The 25,196-nt window shown below is 47.0% G+C and overlaps 1 protein-coding gene and 1 pseudogene across 1 annotated transcript in view; one reads left to right on the top strand and one right to left on the bottom strand.

Moving 5' to 3' along the window:
* The window catches only part of LOC117829779 (integrin alpha-M-like), a 13,430-nt gene extending 5,312 nt beyond the window's left edge, over positions 1-8,118 (top strand). Inside the window, 19 exon segments of the mRNA XM_034707452.1 lie at positions 1,276-1,412; positions 1,500-1,646; positions 1,746-1,961; positions 2,054-2,187; positions 2,889-3,028; positions 3,128-3,282; positions 3,448-3,573; positions 3,830-3,903; positions 4,683-4,824; positions 4,913-5,011; positions 5,090-5,169; positions 5,255-5,341; positions 5,430-5,499; positions 5,623-5,721; positions 5,866-5,946; positions 6,576-6,686; positions 6,797-6,910; positions 6,988-7,098; positions 7,230-8,118. Coding sequence (XP_034563343.1) covers positions 1,276-1,412; positions 1,500-1,646; positions 1,746-1,961; positions 2,054-2,187; positions 2,889-3,028; positions 3,128-3,282; positions 3,448-3,573; positions 3,830-3,903; positions 4,683-4,824; positions 4,913-5,011; positions 5,090-5,169; positions 5,255-5,341; positions 5,430-5,499; positions 5,623-5,721; positions 5,866-5,946; positions 6,576-6,686; positions 6,797-6,910; positions 6,988-7,098; positions 7,230-7,328 — 2,222 coding nt within the window. The 3' untranslated portion in view covers positions 7,329-8,118.
* On the bottom strand, positions 7,765-25,196 carry LOC117829777 (annotated as a pseudogene).

Here is a 25,196-nt window from a genome sequence, read left to right as displayed (position 1 = left end):
ATGCAACGCAACGCAGTGCAACTCAATGCAAGGCAACGTAATGAAATGCAACGCAATGTAACTTAACATATCTAACTAAACATAACGCATTGTTTAGTGTCAAATTCTGAGTTCACAGCTGATAAAAAAGGCAAACTGTAACTTGGACATAAAGTGTGATGTTACATATATGTATCGCATTGTATTGTTTCATATATTATGATGTACATATTCTATGGCGTTATATCGTCTCATAACGTGTCTTATTGTTTTCTGTCAAATCAATCCTGAATTTACAGCTGAATGTACACATGGATCAGGATACCAAGATTACAACATTTCTGAAAGTGCAGCTCAACTGAACAATATTGGGGGTTTTTTTAAGTTATAATTGTTTTGGCCTTTTTGCCTTTATTTGATAGGACAGCTGAAGAGAGACAGGAAACATGGGGAGTAGAGAGCGGGGGAGGACATGCAGGAAATGGTCCACTGGCTGGGAATCGAACCGGCGACCCCTGTGACAAGGACTGTAGCCTCTGTATGTGGGGCGCTTAGGCCACTAGGCCACCAGCGCCCCTGTTTGGTTTTTTAAAGTAATATTTTTGGGGCTTTTACACCTTTATTGATAGCGGAGAGGACAGTGGATGGTGTAGGAAACTGGGAGAGAGTGGGGGAATGACATGCGGGAAAGGAGCCACAGGCTGGATTCAGACCCAGGCCGCCCACTACATGGACGCGCAACTTAACCAGTTGGCCAAGTCTGCGCCCAACAACATTGTTTTAAGGAAATATTTTGGACATTAATTAGGGCTTAGATTTTTCTTATTCAGTGAAATGAAAACCGGTTGTCTTTTATTATTATGAATATTTGCTTAAACCATCTCAGCAGAACTTTGAGTTTGTGTTTCTTTTAGTGGTCCTGTGGACAGTGGTACATCTTATCTCTGTGGTGCTCCTGTCCTGTACATAATTGTGTGGTATTCTGCAAAGACTCAATAGAATCAAAATTTTGCAACCCCTTTCTCAGACCTTGTGTAAACAAAGGCTCTATAAGCTGTTTACTGTCACTCACTGCACCTGACACAGACCAGGCATTGAAATTACAATACAAGGAAAGCCAAGCTTCCCTCTGGTGTCTTGATGCTTTTTTCACCCATCTGTACTAATTTGATTCTGTTTCATAACCAGTTTAAATCTCCTCATATTATGTTTAAATACGTTATTTAAAGGATCATTACTCCACAGTTGGCAAACCTTTGAATATCCTTATGTCTGAACTTGACTTTTGAATTCCAGGATACTCAATGGCGGTTGCTAAAACCATCCGCGACTCACTGACCATTGTTGGTGCTCCAAGATATGAACACAGAGGAGCTGTGATGGTGATTCGCAAAAACAGTCGTATTCAAATGATTGACCCCTCCCAATGGCAGGTGTGTTTACAGTTAAGATAAAAAGATCACTTTAAAAGACAGTGTCAAGTAAATTGTTGTTTGATTAATAAATTGCTGATGTCACAGTTTCAGAGTGGTGAATATTTTGGGGCGGAGGTTTGTGCGATGGATCTAGATGGTGACACCTACACCGATCTGATTCTTATATCAGCCCCGATGTACGTGGAAACTGACAGAGAGGGGAGAGTTTATGTTTGCCGCTTAACTGATTTGGTGAATGAATTTCATCCTGTTCCATTTCACACATTTATTAGTAATTTTTTGTATTGACCATGCAAACATTGACTCACATCCAGATTTTTTTTTTTACAGAAAGTGGACTGTCACTTAGATTCTCCGTTATTACTGCAAGGGGATGCACCCAACAAAGGCAGGTTTGGGTCTTCTCTTGCCGTACTGCCTGATCTAAATAGAGACCGTCTCAATGATTTGGCTGTTGGAGCGCCTTTTGAAAATGACAATCAAGGCAGCATCTACATATTCCATGGTGAGAGGGGATTAAGAGGAATCAATCCTGAGTCATCACAGGTGAGTAAGATCAAAAAGAGAAAAAAATTGGGATGAAGTGCAGATTTTTAAATGTGTGGTTTCAAGTTTGTCACTGGATTCTATCCACATAGAGAATTGCTGGCTCTGAGGTCCAGTCAGGGCTGATGTTCTTTGGCATGTCGATCAGTCAGTCATCTTTTGACCAAAGTGGGGACAACCTGCCAGACTTAGCGGTGGGGTCAAAGGGCAAAGTTGTTCTACTCAGGTAAAAGGCTCCTATCACACTCTACCATTCACTCTATGGCTGTTTTTGAAACCGCCTACTATACTAGCAGTACGTACTGATTTGGCCAAAATTCAGTATGTGAAAAGCAGTACGTGAACAAGAGCAAATCTGCAGTATGCCAAAACTCCCCGGATGTCTACTGAGTCGGGAAAATTTCACAGTATGCATCGGACCAGTCTGCCTCACGTACTGTTTCCCACAATACACAGCGCTTGTTCCGCTTTTTCTCTTCTCTTCTTTTTTTGACGGGGGGAACTCCGTTTTTATGTGCTGTGAAAATTATTAAATTCCATATAAACCACTTCTTAACTTTTTTAATCATAAGTGGATGCTAAAGAAGCAGTTTATCTATCAGCTTGGCCGTTGTTCACTTCTGCTTTCTGAAACCGGATATTCAGTGACGTCTGACCCAGCATACTGCAACACAGATCGAACAGAACTGACATACTACATACTAAATTCAAACACAGTACTACAGCCTACTACATTAGTAGGCAATATGTAGCAGGCCATTTTGGAAACAGCCAATCTCTCTATCATTGGTGTTAATACCTAACTTAAACCATGATGTATACCAGACAGGGGTTAATACAATTTAGTTTAGGAGTCCGTGTGGTTTTCTGTTGGATCACAATGCCTAAGGATATCCTCACATGTTTTCCTGCTCTCTCCATTTTCAGATCAAAGCCAATAGTAATGGTAGAAGCCACTGTGTCATACTCCCCAAAACAAATCACTCAAAACTCAGACTGTTCAGCACCATTAAGAATCACAGCTGTAATCTGCTTTTCCATGACCAGACACTCTACTGTCAACTCAGGTAACAGATTCTCCTGTACTTCTCCTCAGATACTCTTTCCATGCAAATAACTTCATATGTGTCCATGACTAACTCTTAAATCAACTCTTATCTTTCTAGCTCAAGCAATGATCAACTATACTGTCACACTGGATTCTGCTCGCAAGGCACCACACAACCGAGCTTACTTCAGTGAAAAAAAAACAGAGGATAGCAAATCAATTACTCTTGCTTTACAACGGAAGCAGTGTAACACCATTGCCTTCTTTGTTGAGGTGAATTTAGAAGATTCTGTTGTGTCTGGGCTTTTGAATGCAATTTTAGGCACTAACTCTCACCTGCTTCTATTTAACATGGAGAAAAACTGCCTCTGTCATTCTAAATAAATAATAATAATATTGTTTTTTTTAGTATTTCTCAATAACTTTCTCTTCTTGAAGGCTTGCCCTGAAGATGCTCTGAATGAACTTCGTAATGAACTGAAATTCACCTTTGAAGGTTTGCCCTCTGTAAGTGGTCTCACACCAAGTCTGGCCCAGCAGGCTCAAACAAAAGATGTTCATGCTGTAAGTAAACCTTAAAGACTCATAAGAGCCTTATTTATTGGTTGGTTTGAACTAGCTAACACTTAAAAATGTTGTCTTTATTGTAAAAATGAATAACAAAGCCTGGGCTCTGTTGAGCAAAAAAATCTCAATATTCCAGTACAATAAGGTGGGCTCTGGATGGCAGTGTTATACCCTGCAGGGAATGTTGAATTGTTGCTAAAACCATGCGCGACAAAAATTGACAACTGTTTTTGTTCACCTCATTCTTCAACAGTTAGGGTTTGAGATCAACTGCGGCGCTGATGAAAAATGTGTCGACAACTTGAAAGTGGATTTCAACTTTACCAGGTGAGTTGCAAAAGTAAAAGTAAGCGCCTGGGTTGTGTGATTACTGGGGGGTTGCATTGTTTAAAGAATGAATTTCAAGGCTCAGTCAAGTGAGACAAACTTATAAGACAGACACAGGAATCCTGATTGAGTCTTTAGGAGTTTCAGGCTTTATAGAATATACACACACAACCTTACTGTTCACTGTTGTTGTTAAGCTATATTGTCTCATTTCAGTTTGGCTTTAGCAGTCAGCGCAGACATAAAGATGCATCCTACACAGCTTGTGTCCTTTGAAGGACGCAGCACTTACTTGTGGCACATCTATGGTAGGATGTGAAAGTGAAAGAAGTTTACAGCGCGTCTTTTTTCATCGCGAAAAAACATAGTATTGGGGGTTTAAGCGTAATTTTCTCAAAAAGAATCTAAAATCAATTTTTTGTATTTCGTTTTTAGCAGTTCTTGGCGGGCTAATGGTGGTCACTGTCAAGAACTAGGGCAACAACTCTGCTAGCGATGCCATGTGACTATCATTGGCACCAGATAAAGACTTTATAGTCTTCCAGAACAGTCTGGGGTTGTTAAGGTTGTTTGGAATACAGTTAGGAAAATACTCAGCTTTAGTTTTTTTAATTGCCATTGTGCAGGCATTGCATAGTTGACCTTTCGGATCAAGCTTTGAATTAGCATTAAGCTCAAAACATTGTTGTGCTTTAGGCTGTCTGAGCTGCTGGCATAGCTGGATTCATGAGTCTTGTTTTGCTCTACCTTCACTCTTATTTTTCCCTATAATCTGTCAGATCCTCAGAGGTCAAAGTTGGCATTGATGAACTGTTGGATGTCACTGTCTCAGTGAATAATATAGAGGAAGACTCCTACAACGCTCATGCCATTCTCACATATCCTGCTGGACTCTCATACAGGAAGTTTACAATTCTGCGGGTGAGACATCAGGGTCACATCTGTATCACTTCATCCCAGGTCACACAGAGATACTGTTTTTTAAAATGTTTCAATTATTTTAATAAAGGGAAGAATTGAGTGCAATTCCTTGGACAGTGAAGACGGTTTATCGCGTGGACAGACAGACTGCACTATTGACCAGCCCATCTTCAAAAGCCGCACTGAGGTTTGTTCTTTGTAAAGAGGAGCTTGACTCATTACTGCAAATTTAAATGTCTAACTGCTCTTATTTGTTGCATTTCAGGCTCTTTTCATTGTCTCCTACGGGATTGAAACCAATAGTCAACTTGGCAACAAAATTAATGTCACTGCAAATGCTACAAGGTACCAAATTCATAAAAATATGCACTTGTGTTTGTGCACAATAGCTCTGTTGCCATTCAGATTAATGATTTGATCTCTCTTTCAGTGGGAATCAGGATCACTCCACGTCAAGTGACCTCTACAAAATGAAAGAGATTGCTGTGAAGTACAGCATTTTTGCAACAATTGATAGGTTTGTCCAAAAAAAAAAAGCTGCACAAAAAATGTACCTGAATTGAAAGTTGATATTCAATAAACAAACACTGCATTTGTCTGTTTAGTTCTCTGAGCTACAACAATTTCAGTTTTGGAAAGAACGATCTGCAGAAACCAGTCCAGCAATCCATTGTGGTAAAATATTGTTTAATATCATAAAACCAGCAAATAACTTCAAATTCTTTCACACATATCAGACTTAACTGTCTCAGGTAGTGTTCCATAGATGCATTTGTTTCTTCTCCTCCTTTCTCTTAGGTTAATAATGATAACAGAGTTGTAAATTACACTGTAGTGATCATGGTGCCTGTACAGCTCGGTGATAAAGACATCTGGGTGGATTCCAGCAGTTTTGTGGTAAGGCAGGAATTTACCAACCCCTGCAAATGTCTCAAATGTATCTTTTTTATGCAACTACTGCCTGACTGATGGATGCATTGATGTTACATGAGGATCACAGCTTGTTTTAAGTCAAACTGACACAAATCAGTTGTATTTCAGATCCCAGATTGCCAAAGACATAAAGATAAGGAACCTCAGGTCAAAGATTTTGTCCCTCGAATACAGAAGAATAAGATAGTGGTAAGTATGCCTCAACTGCACAGTATATCAGGCTTATAAATAAACGTATACATCATGGGATCTATTGCAAAGGTTTTAAAGTATTCCCTGAAAAAAAGTGTTTTAGTTTTCCTTGACTGTGTATGCTTTTTAAAGCAGGGGAGCATAAAGAAGCAGGGTCTTTGTTTTCTCAGTCCACCATGTTAAATGCTTGTACGTTGGCCAAGAATGGATGAACCAAACTCTAGCTTTAGAGCATTGTTATCATTTTGCAACCACCTTTGGTTCTGCTACCGGCAGCAGCGGAATGAAAGGGTGAGGGGAGCAGCTGTTACTAAATGATACACAGTGTTCCTCAAAGACAGAACCTTGCTTGTCCTGCCTCTAAGGCCCAGTTGCCCTATGTTTACTTATGTTGCTAATTATATAAGGAGAGACAATCAACAAAGCACTGTCACTTTATTGATGGGTGGTGTGTTCAAATATCAGTCTCAGGGTGCCAAGGAGCTGTACCGAGAGAGCATACAAATAGTCCCTGTTAGAGGGCTGCAGATGTACTCATATCTATATCTCCAAGATATAATATTTGATGCCACAGGAGTTAATTAACAAGTCTTGTTTTGCTTTCTTTCTTCTTTAAATCACATCAGGACTGCTCTGTAGCCAGATGTGGTGTGTTCAAGTGCAGTCAGTTAATGGGAAGACTGGAGAAAAAAAAGTATGAAATCTCTGCCAACCTCAGCTCTGGATGGATAGAACAGGTAAATCATACGTTTAATATTCAACATAGAGAATTTGGAAATATTTTGCTCACAGTAAAATGTCTTCAAGAATAATTTGTGTTTAATGAACACCATTTGTTCTCAAACAGATAGGACTTGAATCTGCCAAATTCCAAGTGACCAGCACAGCTACTCTGGATTACGACAAAAACCAGTACATCTTCTTTTCAACAGGATCTAGTAACAACCCGCCTGTTCGCAAGGTGAGGACAACATGTTTTAGTTTTTGTTAACTTAAAACAAGTTTGAATTTGACCCACATTGTCATCACATCAAACAGATTGAGGCAGAGGTTGAGGTGTATCCTGAACCTGACTTCACTAAAGAGATTATAGGAGGGTCTCTGGGAGGGTTGCTTCTACTGGCTTTACTCACTGCTGGCCTGGTTAAGGTAAACTGCATGTACTCTTTTAATTTCCTTACAGGTTTAATACAACTTAAAACAAATATTGGACAGATAGTGGGATTTATTTTTAAATTATCAGGCTTTTTTGTATAATTCCCTTTGTTTTCTGCTCTCAGGCAGGATTTTTCAAGAGTAAATTGCAGCAGAAGATGGCTGAGAGCGCAGGAGAAGAAGGGGCTCCAGGTGCTGATGGAGATATGGCCGCACCCGAATAACACAGTTGATGCCTCACAGACATCACTTGTTTCCAGATCCAGTGAGATCATAGCACACAGTGTAACAATTACTGCTGAGGAGACAGCACATATACTGTTTGAACATTTGCAGCTGTCGTTTCGGATTAATTGTACCTGGTAGCATTCTTGGTCCTAATACCAAAGAAATCTGCTTTTATATTTCTGCAAAATAGATATTTAATTTAGTGTATTTTTTTTACATGGTGAAAAGGTCCAAACTGATTGAGTCTTGCTCTCATCACACACTGTTGTACTGTAAAACTGCTGAATAAATATTAATTTCTCACTTGCTAAAAAAGCCCGATGTGAATGCATCTCATACTGAAAATATGAATGTCTTTGTTGAGTCTACCAAGGAACATTGTCAATACTAATAAATGCTTTTTTTTTATAAAAAAACAAACCACTCTTTTTATGCATAAACAATTTTTATTAATCACAATAACCGACAGTTTGAGAGCATTTAACTTCATTTATGAGTTATTTTCACAGTTTTGTTGAAGGGAAGGCAGTGGTATTAGGAATAGTTTAACCAAAGTCACTGAGACATATACTGAAAGGTTTCCATGTATAATTTATAAAAATAAAGCATTGTAATATGATAAAATATAAACTTGAAGTGTAACATTCTATCTGCTTAACCTGAGTACATTAACTGCATTAACAGAATACAAAAGGAGCCTTGAGAAGAGTGTTAAAGTTGTTCCAAAACTTGACTTTAAGTGCATTAATAAACTTTTTCAGCTGTTCCCATTGACAGCAAACCTAACATTGTGACCACAGGAATGTTATTGCAATGGGGACCATGAAAGAGACAAATAAGGAAATTGAGAAACTTGCTGCATTTCCTGTTGCTGTCGGAGACGGCATGTCACCAACTGTCTCTTTCAAAAAGGACCCAAATCTTGAAGTTTTTGTAAAGACCTGAACATCAGCACGGACTGATTTACTTCCACTTATTGATACGACGGCCACCTGGAACCAAGAGGAGTCAGACCTGCAGAGCAGAGGGGCACCCTGATCCCCCTGCAGAAAAACAAGAGTCATCATCAGTGAGGTCATGACACAACCTTAAAACTGCTGCTTTGAATGAGGTTCTCTGAAGCAAATTAGGATTGCAAGTTTTTTCTTACTTGTTGAAGATCCATGGTGTAAGTGCAGATGTTCTCAGAATCAGAAAGAGACCCACAATTTGTGACTTCAGTTTCAAGATCTCGAAGATCTGAGCCAGCTTTATCAGCACAGAGAAAACGACATTTACTCACATGCAAACGCTCTTTATGAATCAATTTATATCTAGTATATAATAAAGCAAATTCCAAGTTCTAAATTCTTATGTCATACAATTTTGTTAATTACTCTTTACCTTTGCTATTACCCCAGCCTGGCACCCAGCATTGACTTCCAGTGGGGAAGGCTCTGGCATTGTTGGTGTCCATACACACTGGCTGGATATGATCCTTGTAGCTGACTGGTTTAGCAAGTTGCAGCAGTGCAATGTTGGAGCTTGGCATTTTGCTCACAGTAATGTTCAATATGCTGAGGGACATCTCAAACTGTTCAGCACCGTTTTGGCGCTGGTGGCCCAGAAATGCTGTCCACTCGCTGACATTTGGATTGGACCTGTTCATATGTTTTAGGCACATTATTCATTTTCTGCTCTTTGAAAGCTATTTGATAAATAATGATGTTATATGCATTTACACTCACGTAGAGAAACATTGGTCTGAGGTAAGGACAAAATTGTCGGCAATAAGGGTTCCTGCACAAGTGTAAACCCCATTTTTGTGGAGGCTGACCATCCAGGGCCATGTTCCTCCAGGTACAATCCCACTGTCACCTATAGCTCGACTATTCATGGGAGCTTTGCCACATACTGCCCCTGTATGAAAGGATAATATTGATTGAGAAGAAGATAGATAAATTATAGATAGTGAATGGGTGATTGAAATTCAACAGAACAGTGGAAGAATAATAATTTCAGCATACTCACTTGCAGGACTGGTCACAATCATTGGTGTTGTTTGAGCTACTGGCAGGCCAGAACAGGTGTGACTGCTGTCAGCATCCAGCCCACTGGAGGTGAACGTGACATAGCCTGGCTTATCTGAGCTGATGTGGGAGTCGATCCAGGACTGGTAACGGGAAACTCTGGAGTAGACCCCCGGCAGATTGGGCCGAGCACAGCCAAAACCAAAACTCACCACTCCAGACTGGACCCAGACGGAGCCCTGCTGACTCACCATTGGACCTCCCGAGTCACCCTGTGTGTTGGATGCAGAGAAATGAAGCTCACTGCTTTTGGAATGGGAACGATTGTCTGAAAACAAGCCAAAAATAGATGGATACCTGACACGAGTCTTTGCCTCCTGCCAGAACACCAGCACAGATCATGTTGTCCGTCACTGTGCCCAATCCATTGAGACAGTTACACTGTCGGTTTCCTAGAACTGGCACCTGCACTTCTTGCAGAGTTTCAGGGAACGGTAAAGACTCTGAGGGAGCAAGAAGAAGAAGAGAGACAGTTCACACATCCACCTGCTGTTTGTGAGACACTTGGTTCAAACTATTTGCCAGCAACAAGCACACTCACCTCCCTCCTGGACTGCGCCCCAGCCAGTGACCCAGCTATCAGTGCCATTGTTGAAGGTACTGTCACCCGCTGCCAGGCACACAGGCCTGATGTAGTCTGTGAACTGGACTGGTGAGGATAGTTTGAGCAGAGCAATGTCGTTGTCGCTGGTCACACTGTCATAGTTTGGATGCAGAATGATTGTGTCAACTCTCCTTGACACTTCGTCTGGGTTGTCGCCTTGCAGGTTCTGACGGCCTAGAGAAACCTGCCAATCGCTTGGATTCTCGCTGAAGTAAGAACAACAGGAAAGCATTGGATTTAGAAGGAGGGTGTGCCAAGAGCCTTGCAAAGCAACAGACTAAAAGGGATTTGTTTCAGCTACCCACCTGAAGAAGCAGTGGGCCGCAGTCATCACCCACTCACTGTTGATGAGGGAACCACCACAAACATGGCCGCCAAATATCTGCAGACTAACTTGCCAGGGCCAACTTCCAGGTGGCGCATCTTCACCCCCAACTATCCTGGTATTCAGGGGAGTCATGCCACACACTGCAAAGGACAAGCCATAGAGGAGGGATCTTGAAGCGGCCCAGTCGGCTCACAGTGCTTATGAGGCGTTTCAATAAAATGGTAGAGAAAGCAACAATCTCTCTATAGTATTGGTATCAGGCATTGGCAACAACATAACACTACAAAAAAGGGGCATTCCAGATACTTACACTCGGCACTTGAGGCTGTGGATCCCGAATCCGTGGGGGTAACGTCTGGTGCACTAGTACCGGAAGGAACGACTGGAGGAGGCAGGCCAGAACAGGTGTGGCTGCTGTCAGCATCCAGCCCACTGGAGGTGAACGTGACATAGCCTGGCTTATCTGAGCTGATGTGGAGTCGATCCAGGACTGGTAACGGGAAACTCTGGAGTAGACCCCCGGCAGATTGGGCCGAGCACAGCCAAAACCAAAACTCACCACTCCAGACTGGACCCAGACGGAGCCCTGCTGACTCACCATTGGACCTCCCGAGTCACCCTGTGTGTTGGATGCAGAGAAATGAAGCTCACTGCTTTTGGAATGGGAACGATTGTCTGAAAACAAGCCAAAAATAGATGGATACCTGACACGAGTCTTTGCCTCCTGCCAGAACACCAGCACAGATCATGTTGTCCGTCACTGTGCCCACTCCATTGAGACAGTTACACTGTCGGTTTCCTAGAACTGGCACCTGCACTTCTTGCAGAGTTTCAGGGAACGGTAAAGACTCTGAGGGAGCAAGAAGAAGAAGAGAGACAGTTCACACATCCACCTGCTGTTTGTGAGACACTTGGTTCAAACTATTTGCCAGCAACAAGCACACTCACCTCCCTCCTGGACTGCGCCCCAGCCAGTGACCCAGCTATCAGTGCCATTGTTGAAGGTACTGTCACCCGCTGCCAGGCACACAGGCCTGATGTAGTCTGTGAACTGGACTGGTGAGGATAGTTTGAGCAGAGCAATGTCGTTGTCGCTGGTCACACTGTCATAGTTTGGATGCAGAATGATTGTGTCAACTCTCCTTGACACTTCGTCTGGGTTGTCGCCTTGCAGGTTCTGACGGCCTAGAGAAACCTGCCAATCGCTTGGATTCTCGCTGAAGTAAGAACAACAGGAAAGCATTGGATTTAGAAGGAGGGTGTGCCAAGAGCCTCGCAAAGCAACAGACTAAAAGGGATTTGTTTCAGCTACCCACCTGAAGAAGCAGTGGGCCGCAGTCATCACCCACTCACTGTTGATGAGGGAACCACCACAAACATGGCCGCCAAATATCTGCAGACTAACTTGCCAGGGCCAACTTCCAGGTGGCGCATCTTCACCCCCAACTATCCTGGTATTCAGAGGAGTCATGCCACACACTGCAAAGGACAAGCCATAGAGGAGGGATCTTGAAGCGGCCCAGTCGGCTCACAGTACTTATGAGGCGTTTCAATAAAATGGTAGAGAAAGCAACAATCTCTCTATAGTATTGGTATCAGGCATTGGCAACATCATAACATACAAAAAAGGGGCATTCCAGATACTTACACTCGGCACTTGAGGCTGTGGATCCCGAATCCGTGGGGGTAACGTCTGGTGCACTAGTACCGGAAGGAACGACTGGAGGAGGCAGGCCAGAACAGGTGTGGCTGCTGTCAGCATCCAGCCCACTGGAGGTAAACGTGACATAGCCTGGCTTATCTGAGCTGATGTAGGAGTCGATCCAGGACTGGTAACGGGAAACTCTGGAGTAGACCCCCGGCAGATTGGGCCGAGCACAGCCAAAACCAAAACTCACCACTCCAGACTGGACCCAGACGGAGCCCTGCTGACTCACCATTGGACCTCCCGAGTCACCCTGTGTGTTGGATGCAGAGAAATGAAGCTCACTGCTTTTGGAATGGGAACGATTGTCTGAAAACAAGCCAAAAATAGATGGATACCTGACACGAGTCTTTGCCTCCTGCCAGAACACCAGCACAGATCATGTTGTCCGTCACTGTGCCCACTCCATTGAGACAGTTACACTGTCGGTTTCCTAGAACTGGCACCTGCACTTCTTGCAGAGTTTCAGGGAACGGTAAAGACTCTGAGGGAGCAAGAAGAAGAAGAGAGACAGTTCACACATCCACCTGCTGTTTGTGAGACACTTGGTTCAAACTATTTGCCAGCAACAAGCACACTCACCTCCCTCCTGGACTGCGCCCCAGCCAGTGACCCAGCTATCAGTGCCATTGTTGAAGGTACTGTCACCCGCTGCCAGGCACACAGGCCTGATGTAGTCTGTGAACTGGACTGGTGAGGATAGTTTGAGCAGAGCAATGTCGTTGTCGCTGGTCACACTGTCATAGTTTGGATGCAGAATGATTGTGTCAACTCTCCTTGACACTTCGTCTGGGTTGTCGCCTTGCAGGTTCTGACGGCCTAGAGAAACCTGCCAATCGCTTGGATTCTCGCTGAAGTAAGAACAACAGGAAAGCATTGGATTTAGAAGGAGGGTGTGCCAAGAGCCTCGCAAAGCAACAGACTAAAAGGGATTTGTTTCAGCTACCCACCTGAAGAAGCAGTGGGCCGCAGTCATCACCCACTCACTGTTGATGAGGGAACCACCACAAACATGGCCGCCAAATATCTGCAGACTAACTTGCCAGGGCCAACTTCCAGGTGGCGCATCTTCACCCCCAACTATCCTGGTATTCAGAGGAGTCATGCCACACACTGCAAAGGACAAGCCATAGAGGAGGGATCTTGAAGCGGCCCAGTCGGCTCACAGTACTTATGAGGCGTTTCAATAAAATGGTAGAGAAAGCAACAATCTCTCTATAGTATTGGTATCAGGCATTGGCAACATCATAACATACAAAAAAGGGGCATTCCAGATACTTACACTCGGCACTTGAGGCTGTGGATCCCGAATCCGTGGGGGTAACGTCTGGTGCACTAGTACCGGAAGGAACGACTGGAGGAGGCAGGCCAGAACAGGTGTGGCTGCTGTCAGCATCCAGCCCACTGGAGGTAAACGTGACATAGCCTGGCTTATCTGAGCTGATGTAGGAGTCGATCCAGGACTGGTAACGGGAAACTCTGGAGTAGACCCCCGGCAGATTGGGCCGAGCACAGCCAAAACCAAAACTCACCACTCCAGACTGGACCCAGACGGAGCCCTGCTGACTCACCATTGGACCTCCCGAGTCACCCTGTGTGTTGGATGCAGAGAAATGAAGCTCACTGCTTTTGGAATGGGAACGATTGTCTGAAAACAAGCCAAAAATAGATGGATACCTGACACGAGTCTTTGCCTCCTGCCAGAACACCAGCACAGATCATGTTGTCCGTCACTGTGCCCACTCCATTGAGACAGTTACACTGTCGGTTTCCTAGAACTGGCACCTGCACTTCTTGCAGAGTTTCAGGGAACGGTAAAGACTCTGAGGGAGCAAGAAGAAGAAGAGAGACAGTTCACACATCCACCTGCTGTTTGTGAGACACTCGGTTCAAACTATTTGCCAGCAACAAGCACACTCACCTCCCTCCTGGACTGCGCCCCAGCCAGTGACCCAGCTATCAGTGCCATTGTTGAAGGTACTGTCACCCGCTGCCAGGCACACAGGCCTGATGTAGTCTGTGAACTGGACTGGTGAGGATAGTTTGAGCAGAGCAATGTCGTTGTCGCTGGTCACACTGTCATAGTTTGGATGCAGAATGATTGTGTCAACTCTCCTTGACACTTCGTCTGGGTTGTCGCCTTGCAGGTTCTGACGGCCTAGAGAAACCTGCCAATCGCTTGGATTCTCGCTGAAGTAAGAACAACAGGAAAGCATTGGATTTAGAAGGAGGGTGTGCCAAGAGCCTTGCAAAGCAACAGACTAAAAGGGATTTGTTTCAGCTACCCACCTGAAGAAGCAGTGGGCCGCAGTCATCACCCACTCACTGTTGATGAGGGAACCACCACAAACATGGCCGCCAAATATCTGCAGACTAACTTGCCAGGGCCAACTTCCAGGTGGCGCATCTTCACCCCCAACTATCCTGGTATTCAGGGGAGTCATGCCACACACTGCAAAGGACAAGCCATAGAGGAGGGATCTTGAAGCGGCCCAGTCGGCTCACAGTGCTTATGAGGCGTTTCAATAAAATGGTAGAGAAAGCAACAATCTCTCTATAGTATTGGTATCAGGCATTGGCAACAACATAACACGCAAAAAAGGGGCATTCCAGATACTTACACTCGGCACTTGAGGCTGTGGATCCCGAATCCGTGGGGGTAACGTCTGGTGCACTAGTACCGGAAGGAACGACTGGAGGAGGCAGGCCAGAACAGGTGTGGCTGCTGTCAGCATCCAGCCCACTGGAGGTGAACGTGACATAGCCTGGCTTATCTGAGCTGATGTGGGAGTCGATCCAGGACTGGTAACGGGAAACTCTGGAGTAGACCCCCGGCAGATTGGGCCGAGCACAGCCAAAACCAAAACTCACCACTCCAGACTGGACCCAGACGGAGCCCTGCTGACTCACCATTGGACCTCCCGAGTCACCCTGTGTGTTGGATGCAGAGAAATGAAGCTCACTGCTTTTGGAATGGGAACGATTGTCTGAAAACAAGCCAAAAATAGATGGATACCTGACACGAGTCTTTGCCTCCTGCCAGAACACCAGCACAGATCATGTTGTCCGTCACTGTGCCCACTCCATTGAGACAGTTACACTGTCGGTTTCCTAGAACTGGCACCTGCACTTCTTGCAGAGTTTCAGGGAACGGTAAAGACTCTGAGGGAGCAAGAAGAAGAAGAGAGACAGTTCACACATCCACCTGCTGTTTGTGAGACACTTGGTTCAAACTATTTGCCAGCAACAAGCACACTCACCTCCCTCCTGGACTGCGCCCCAGCCAGTGACCCAGCTATCAGTGCCATTGTTGAAGGTACTGTCACCCGCTGCCAGGCACACAGGCCTGATGTAGTCTGTGAACTGGACTGGTGAGGATAGTTTGAGCAGAGCAATGTCGTTGTCGCTGGTCACACTGTCATAGTTTGGATGCAGAATGATTGTGTCAACTCTCCTTGACACTTCGTCTGGGTTGTCGCCTTGCAGGTTCTGACGGCCTAGAGAAACCTGCCAATCGCTTGGATTCTCGCTGAAGTAAGAACAACAGGAAAGCATTGGATTTAGAAGGAGGGTGTGCCAAGAGCCTCGCAAAGCAACAGACTAAAAGGGATTTGTTTCAGCTACCCACCTGAAGAAGCAGTGGGCCGCAGTCATCACCCACTCACTGTTGATGAGGGAACCACCACAAACATGGCCGCCAAATATCTGCAGACTAACTTGCCAGGGCCAACTTCCAGGTGGCGCATCTTCACCCCCAACTATCCTGGTATTCAGAGGAGTCATGCCACACACTGCAAAGGACAAGCCATAGAGGAGGGATCTTGAAGCGGCCCAGTCGGCTCACAGTACTTATGAGGCGTTTCAATAAAATGGTAGAGAAAGCAACAATCTCTCTATAGTATTGGTATCAGGCATTGGCAACATCATAACATACAAAAAAGGGGCATTCCAGATACTTACACTCGGCACTTGAGGCTGTGGATCCCGAATCCGTGGGGGTAACGTCTGGTGCACTAGTACCGGAAGGAACGACTGGAGGAGGCAGGCCAGAACAGGTGTGGCTGCTGTCAGCATCCAGCCCACTGGAGGTAAACGTGACATAGCCTGGCTTATCTGAGCTGATGTAGGAGTCGATCCAGGACTGGTAACGGGAAACTCTGGAGTAGACCCCCGGCAGATTGGGCCGAGCACAGCCAAAACCAAAACTCACCACTCCAGACTGGACCCAGACGGAGCCCTGCTGACTCACCATTGGACCTCCCGAGTCACCCTGTGTGTTGGATGCAGAGAAATGAAGCTCACTGCTTTTGGAATGGGAACGATTGTCTGAAAACAAGCCAAAAATAGATGGATACCTGACACGAGTCTTTGCCTCCTGCCAGAACACCAGCACAGATCATGTTGTCCGTCACTGTGCCCACTCCATTGAGACAGTTACACTGTCGGTTTCCTAGAACTGGCACCTGCACTTCTTGCAGAGTTTCAGGGAACGGTAAAGACTCTGAGGGAGCAAGAAGAAGAAGAGAGACAGTTCACACATCCACCTGCTGTTTGTGAGACACTTGGTTCAAACTATTTGCCAGCAACAAGCACACTCACCTCCCTCCTGGACTGCGCCCCAGCCAGTGACCCAGCTATCAGTGCCATTGTTGAAGGTACTGTCACCCGCTGCCAGGCACACAGGCCTGATGTAGTCTGTGAACTGGACTGGTGAGGATAGTTTGAGCAGAGCAATGTCGTTGTCGCTGGTCACACTGTCATAGTTTGGATGCAGAATGATTGTGTCAACTCTCCTTGACACTTCGTCTGGGTTGTCGCCTTGCAGGTTCTGACGGCCTAGAGAAACCTGCCAATCGCTTGGATTCTCGCTGAAGTAAGAACAACAGGAAAGCATTGGATTTAGAAGGAGGGTGTGCCAAGAGCCTTGCAAAGCAACAGACTAAAAGGGATTTGTTTCAGCTACCCACCTGAAGAAGCAGTGGGCCGCAGTCATCACCCACTCACTGTTGATGAGGGAACCACCACAAACATGGCCGCCAAATATCTGCAGACTAACTTGCCAGGGCCAACTTCCAGGTGGCGCATCTTCACCCCCAACTATCCTGGTATTCAGGGGAGTCATGCCACACACTGCAAAGGACAAGCCATAGAGAAGGGATCTTGAAGCGGCCCAGTCGGCTCACAGTACTTATGAGGCGTTTCAATAAAATGTTAGAGAAAGCAACAATCTCTCTATAGTATTGGTATCAGGCATTGGCAACATCATAACATACAAAAAAGGGGCATTCCAGATACTTACACTCGGCACTTGAGGCTGTGGATCCCGAATCCGTGGGGGTAACGTCTGGTGCACTAGTACCGGAGGGAACGACTGGAGGAGGCAGGCCAGAACAGGTGTGGCTGCTGTCAGCATCCAGCCCACTGGAGGTGAACGTGACATAGCCTGGCTTATCTGACCTGATGTGGGAGTCGATCCAGGACTGGTAACGGGAAACTCTGGAGTAGACCCCCGGCAGATTGGGCCGAGCACAGCCAAAACCAAAACTCACCACTCCAGACTGGACCCAGACGGAGCCCTGCTGACTCACCATTGGACCTCCCGAGTCACCCTGTGTGTTGGATGCAGAGAAATGAAGCTCACTGCTTTTGGAATGGGAACGATTGTCTGAAAACAAGCCAAAAATAGATGGATACCTGACACGAGTCTTTGCCTCCTGCCAGAACACCAGCACAGATCATGTTGTCCGTCACTGTGCCCACTCCATTGAGACAGTTACACTGTCGGTTTCCTAGAACTGGCACCTGCACTTCTTGCAGAGTTTCAGGGAACGGTAAAGACTCTGAGGGAGCAAGAAGAAGAAGAGAGACAGTTCACACATCCACCTGCTGTTTGTGAGACACTTGGTTCAAACTATTTGCCAGCAACAAGCACACTCACCTCCCTCCTGGACTGCGCCCCAGCCAGTGACCCAGCTATCAGTGCCATTGTTGAAGGTACTGTCACCCGCTGCCAGGCACACAGGCCTGATGTAGTCTGTGAACTGGACTGGTGAGGATAGTTTGAGCAGAGCAATGTCGTTGTCGCTGGTCACACTGTCATAGTTTGGATGCAGAATGATTGTGTCAACTCTCCTTGACACTTCGTCTGGGTTGTCGCCTTGCAGGTTCTGACGGCCTAGAGAAACTTGCCAATCGCTTGGATTCTCGCTGAAGTAAGAACAACAGGAAAGCATTGGATTTAGAAGGAGGGTGTGCCAAGAGCCTTGCAAAGCAACAGACTAAAAGGGATTTGTTTCAGCTACCCACCTGAAGAAGCAGTGGGCCGCAGTCATCACCCACTCACTGTTGATAAGGGAACCACCACAAACATGGCCGCCAAATATCTGCAGACTAACTTGCCAGGGCCAACTTCCAGGTGGCGCATCTTCACCCCCAACTATCCTGGTATTCAGGGGAGTCATGCCACACACTGCAAAGGACAAGCCATAGAGGAGGGATCTTGAAGCGGCCCAGTCGGCTCACAGTACTTATGAGGCGTTTCAATAAAATGTTAGAGAAAGCAACAATCTCTCTATAGTATTGGTATCAGGCATTGGCAACATCATAACATACAAAAAAGGGGCATTCCAGATACTTACACTCGGCACTTGAGGCTGTGGATCCCGAATCCGTGGGGGTAACGTCTGGTGCACTAGTACCGGAGGGAACGACTGGAGGAGGCAGGCCAGAACAGGTGTGGCTGCTGTCAGCATCCAGCCCACTGGAGGTGAACGTGACATAGCCTGGCTTATCTGACCTGATGTGGGAGTCGATCCAGGACTGGTAACGGGAAACTCTGGAGTAGACCCCCGGCAGATTGGGCCGAGCACAGCCAAAACCAAAACTCACCACTCCAGACTGGACCCAGACGGAGCCCTGCTGACTCACCATTGGACCTCCCGAGTCACCCTGTGTGTTGGATGCAGAGAAATGAAGCTCACTGCTTTTGGAATGGGAACGATTGTCTGAAAACAAGCCAAAAATAGATGGATACCTGACACGAGTCTTTGCCTCCTGCCAGAACACCAGCACAGATCATGTTGTCCGTCACTGTGCCCACTCCATTGAGACAGTTACACTGTCGGTTTCCTAGAACTGGCACCTGCACTTCTTGCAGAGTTTCAGGGAACGGTAAAGACTCTGAGGGAGCAAGAAGAAGAAGAGAGACAGTTCACACATCCACCTGCTGTTTGTGAGACACTTGGTTCAAACTATTTGCCAGCAACAAGCACACTCACCTCCCTCCTGAACTGCGCCCCAGCCAGTGACCCAGCTATCAGTGCCATTGTTGAAGGTACTGTCACCCGCTGCCAGGCACACAGGCCTGATGTAGTCTGTGAACTGGACTGGTGAGGATAGTTTGAGCAGAGCAATGTCGTTGTCGCTGGTCACACTGTCATAGTTTGGATGCAGAATGATTGTGTCAACTCTCCTTGACACTTCGTCTGGGTTGTCGCCTTGCAGGTTCTGACGGCCTAGAGAAACCTGCCAATCGCTTGGATTCTCGCTGAAGTAAGAACAACAGGAAAGCATTGGATTTAGAAGGAGGGTGTGCCAAGAGCCTCGCAAAGCAACAGACTAAAAGGGATTTGTTTCAGCTACCCACCTGAAGAAGCAGTGGGCCGCAGTCATCACCCACTCACTGTTGATGAGGGAACCTCCACAAACATGGCCGCCAAATATCTGCAGACTAACTTGCCAGGGCCAACTTCCAGGTGGCGCATCTTCACCCCCAACTATCCTGGTATTCAGGGGAGTCATGCCACACACTGCAAAGGACAAGCCATAGAGGAGGGATCTTGAAGCGGCCCAGTCGGCTCACAGTACTTATGAGGCGTTTCAATAAAATGGTAGAGAAAGCAACAATCTCTCTATAGTATTGGTATCAGGCATTGGCAACATCATAACATACAAAAAAGGGGCATTCCAGATACTTACACTCGGCACTTGAGGCTGTGGATCCCGAATCCGTGGGGGTAACGTCTGGTGCACTAGTACCGGAGGGAACGACTGGAGGAGGCAGGCCAGAACAGGTGTGGCTGCTGTCAGCATCCAGCCCACTGGAGGTGAACGTGACATAGCCTGGCTTATCTGAGCTGATGTGGGAGTCGATCCAGGACTGGTAACGGGAAACTCTGGAGTAGACCCCCGGCAGATTGGGCCGAGCACAGCCAAAACCAAAACTCACCACTCCAGACTGGACCCAGACGGAGCCCTGCTGACTCACCATTGGACCTCCCGAGTCACCCTGTGTGTTGGATGCAGAGAAATGAAGCTCACTGCTTTTGGAATGGGAACGATTGTCTGAAAACAAGCCAAAAATAGATGGATACCTGACACGAGTCTTTGCCTCCTGCCAGAACACCAGCACAGATCATGTTGTCCGTCACTGTGCCCACTCCATTGAGACAGTTACACTGTCGGTTTCCTAGAACTGGCACCTGCACTTCTTGCAGAGTTTCAGGGAACGGTAAAGACTCTGAGGGAGCAAGAAGAAGAAGAGAGACAGTTCACACATCCACCTGCTGTTTGTGAGACACTTGGTTCAAACTATTTGCCAGCAACAAGCACACTCACCTCCCTCCTGAACTGCGCCCCAGCCAGTGACCCAGCTATCAGTGCCATTGTTGAAGGTACTGTCACCCGCTGCCAGGCACACAGGCCTGATGTAGTCTGTGAACTGGACTGGTGAGGATAGTTTGAGCAGAGCAATGTCGTTGTCGCTGGTCACACTGTCATAGTTTGGATGCAGAATGATTGTGTCAACTCTCCTTGACACTTCGTCTGGGTTGTCGCCTTGCAGGTTCTGACGGCCTAGAGAAACCTGCCAATCGCTTGGATTCTCGCTGAAGTAAGAACAACAGGAAAGCATTGGATTTAGAAGGAGGGTGTGCCAAGAGCCTTGCAAAGCAACAGACTAAAAGGGATTTGTTTCAGCTACCCACCTGAAGAAGCAGTGGGCCGCAGTCATCACCCACTCACTGTTGATGAGGGAACCACCACAAACATGGCCGCCAAATATCTGCAGACTAACTTGCCAGGGCCAACTTCCAGGTGGCGCATCTTCACCCCCAACTATCCTGGTATTCAGGGGAGTCATGCCACACACTGCAAAGGACAAGCCATAGAGGAGGGATCTTGAAGCGGCCCAGTCGGCTCACAGTACTTATGAGGCGTTTCAATAAAATGGTAGAGAAAGCAACAATCTCTCTATAGTATTGGTATCAGGCATTGGCAACATCATAACATACAAAAAAGGGGCATTCCAGATACTTACACTCGGCACTTGAGGCTGTGGATCCCGAATCCGTGGGGGTAACGTCTGGTGCACTAGTACCGGAGGGAACGACTGGAGGAGGCAGGCCAGAACAGGTGTGGCTGCTGTCAGCATCCAGCCCACTGGAGGTGAACGTGACATAGCCTGGCTTATCTGAGCTGATGTGGGAGTCGATCCAGGACTGGTAACGGGAAACTCTGGAGTAGACCCCCGGCAGATTGGGCCGAGCACAGCCAAAACCAAAACTCACCACTCCAGACTGGACCCAGACGGAGCCCTGCTGACTCACCATTGGACCTCCCGAGTCACCCTGTGTGTTGGATGCAGAGAAATGAAGCTCACTGCTTTTGGAATGGGAACGATTGTCTGAAAACAAGCCAAAAATAGATGGATACCTGACACGAGTCTTTGCCTCCTGCCAGAACACCAGCACAGATCATGTTGTCCGTCACTGTGCCCACTCCATTGAGACAGTTACACTGTCGGTTTCCTAGAACTGGCACCTGCACTTCTTGCAGAGTTTCAGGGAACGGTAAAGACTCTGAGGGAGCAAGAAGAAGAAGAGAGACAGTTCACACATCCACCTGCTGTTTGTGAGACACTTGGTTCAAACTATTTGCCAGCAACAAGCACACTCACCTCCCTCCTGAACTGCGCCCCAGCCAGTGACCCAGCTATCAGTGCCATTGTTGAAGGTACTGTCACCCGCTGCCAGGCACACAGGCCTGATGTAGTCTGTGAACTGGACTGGTGAGGATAGTTTGAGCAGAGCAATGTCGTTGTCGCTGGTCACACTGTCATAGTTTGGATGCAGAATGATTGTGTCAACTCTCCTTGACACTTCGTCTGGGTTGTCGCCTTGCAGGTTCTGACGGCCTAGAGAAACCTGCCAATCGCTTGGATTCTCGCTGAAGTAAGAACAACAGGAAAGCATTGGATTTAGAAGGAGGGTGTGCCAAGAGCCTTGCAAAGCAACAGACTAAAAGGGATTTGTTTCAGCTACCCACCTGAAGAAGCAGTGGGCCGCAGTCATCACCCACTCACTGTTGATGAGGGAACCACCACAAACATGGCCGCCAAATATCTGCAGACTAACTTGCCAGGGCCAACTTCCAGGTGGCGCATCTTCACCCCCAACTATCCTGGTATTCAGGGGAGTCATGCCACACACTGCAAAGGACAAGCCATAGAGGAGGGATCTTGAAGCGGCCCAGTCGGCTCACAGTACTTATGAGGCGTTTCAATAAAATGGTAGAGAAAGCAACAATCTCTCTATAGTATTGGTATCAGGCATTGGCAACATCATAACATACAAAAAAGGGGCATTCCAGATACTTACACTCGGCACTTGAGGCTGTGGATCCCGAATCCGTGGGGGTAACGTCTGGTGCACTAGTACCGGAGGGAACGACTGGAGGAGGCAGGCCAGAACAGGTGTGGCTGCTGTCAGCATCCAGCCCACTGGAGGTAAACGTGACATAGCCTGGCTTATCTGAGCTGATGTGGGAGTCGATCCAGGACTGGTAACGGGAAACTCTGGAGTAGACCCCCGGCAGATTGGGCCGAGCACAGCCAAAACCAAAACTCACCACTCCAGACTGGACCCAGACGGAGCCCTGCTGACTCACCATTGGACCTCCCGAGTCACCCTGTGTGTTGGATGCAGAGAAATGAAGCTCACTGCTTTTGGAATGGGAACGATTGTCTGAAAACAAGCCAAAAATAGATGGATACCTGACACGAGTCTTTGCCTCCTGCCAGAACACCAGCACAGATCATGTTGTCCGTCACTGTGCCCACTCCATTGAGACAGTTACACTGTCGGTTTCCTAGAACTGGCACCTGCACTTCTTGCAGAGTTTCAGGGAACGGTAAAGACTCTGAGGGAGCAAGAAGAAGAAGAGAGACAGTTCACACATCCACCTGCTGTTTGTGAGACACTTGGTTCAAACTATTTGCCAGCAACAAGCACACTCACCTCCCTCCTGAACTGCGCCCCAGCCAGTGACCCAGCTATCAGTGCCATTGTTGAAGGTACTGTCACCCGCTGCCAGGCACACAGGCCTGATGTAGTCTGTGAACTGGACTGGTGAGGATAGTTTGAGCAGAGCAATGTCGTTGTCGCTGGTCACACTGTCATAGTTTGGATGCAGAATGATTGTGTCAACTCTCCTTGACACTTCGTCTGGGTTGTCGCCTTGCAGGTTCTGACGGCCTAGAGAAACCTGCCAATCGCTTGGATTCTCGCTGAAGTAAGAACAACAGGAAAGCATTGGATTTAGAAGGAGGGTGTGCCAAGAGCCTTGCAAAGCAACAGACTAAAAGGGATTTGTTTCAGCTACCCACCTGAAGAAGCAGTGGGCCGCAGTCATCACCCACTCACTGTTGATGAGGGAACCACCACAAACATGGCCGCCAAATATCTGCAGACTAACTTGCCAGGGCCAACTTCCAGGTGGCGCATCTTCACCCCCAACTATCCTGGTATTCAGGGGAGTCATGCCACACACTGCAAAGGACAAGCCATAGAGGAGGGATCTTGAAGCGGCCCAGTCGGCTCACAGTACTTATGAGGCGTTTCAATAAAATGTTAGAGAAAGCAACAATCTCTCTATAGTATTGGTATCAGGCATTGGCAACAACATAACACGCAAAAAAGGGGCATTCCAGATACTTACACTCGGCACTTGAGGCTGTGGATCCCGAATCCGTGGGGGTAACGTCTGGTGCACTAGTACCGGAAGGAACGACTGGAGGAGGCAGGCCAGAACAGGTGTGGCTGCTGTCAGCATCCAGCCCACTGGAGGTGAACGTGACATAGCCTGGCTTATCTGAGCTGATGTGGGAGTCGATCCAGGACTGGTAACGGGAAACTCTGGAGTAGACCCCCGGCAGATTGGGCCGAGCACAGCCAAAACCAAAACTCACCACTCCAGACTGGACCCAGACGGAGCCCTGCTGACTCACCATTGGACCTCCCGAGTCACCCTGTGTGTTGGATGCAGAGAAATGAAGCTCACTGCTTTTGGAATGGGAACGATTGTCTGAAAACAAGCCAAAAATAGATGGATACCTGACACGAGTCTTTGCCTCCTGCCAGAACACCAGCACAGATCATGTTGTCCGTCACTGTGCCCACTCCATTGAGACAGTTACACTGTCGGTTTCCTAGAACTGGCACCTGCACTTCTTGCAGAGTTTCAGGGAACGGTAAAGACTCTGAGGGAGCAAGAAGAAGAAGAGAGACAGTTCACACATCCACCTGCTGTTTGTGAGACACTTGGTTCAAACTATTTGCCAGCAACAAGCACACTCACCTCCCTCCTGGACTGCGCCCCAGCCAGTGACCCAGCTATCAGTGCCATTGTTGAAGGTACTGTCACCCGCTGCCAGGCACACAGGCCTGATGTAGTCTGTGAACTGGACTGGTGAGGATAATTTGAGCAGAGCAATGTCGTTGTCGCTGGTCACACTATCATAGTTTGGATGCAGAATGATTGTGTCAACTCTCCTTGACACTTCGTCTGGGTTGTCGCCTTGCAGGTTCTGACGGCCTAGAGAAACCTGCCAATCGCTTGGATTCTCGCTGAAGTAAGAACAACAGGAAAGCATTGGATTCAGAAGGAGGGTGTGCCAAGAGCCTTGCAAAGCAACAGACTAAAAGGGATTTGTTTCAGCTACCCACCTGAAGAAGCAGTGGGCCGCAGTCATCACCCACTCACTGTTGATGAGGGAACCACCACAAACATGGCCGCCAAATATCTGCAGACTAACTTGCCAGGGCCAACTTCCAGGTGGCGCATCTTCACCCCCAACTATCCTGGTGATGAGTGGAGTAGTTC

The sequence above is a fragment of the Notolabrus celidotus genome, chromosome 18 (genome assembly GCF_009762535.1).
Source record: "Notolabrus celidotus isolate fNotCel1 chromosome 18, fNotCel1.pri, whole genome shotgun sequence".
Classification (NCBI taxonomy): Eukaryota; Metazoa; Chordata; class Actinopteri; order Labriformes; family Labridae; genus Notolabrus; species Notolabrus celidotus.
The sequence above is the reverse complement of the archived record's forward strand: the minus strand, read 5'-3'. Positions and strand labels throughout refer to the sequence as shown.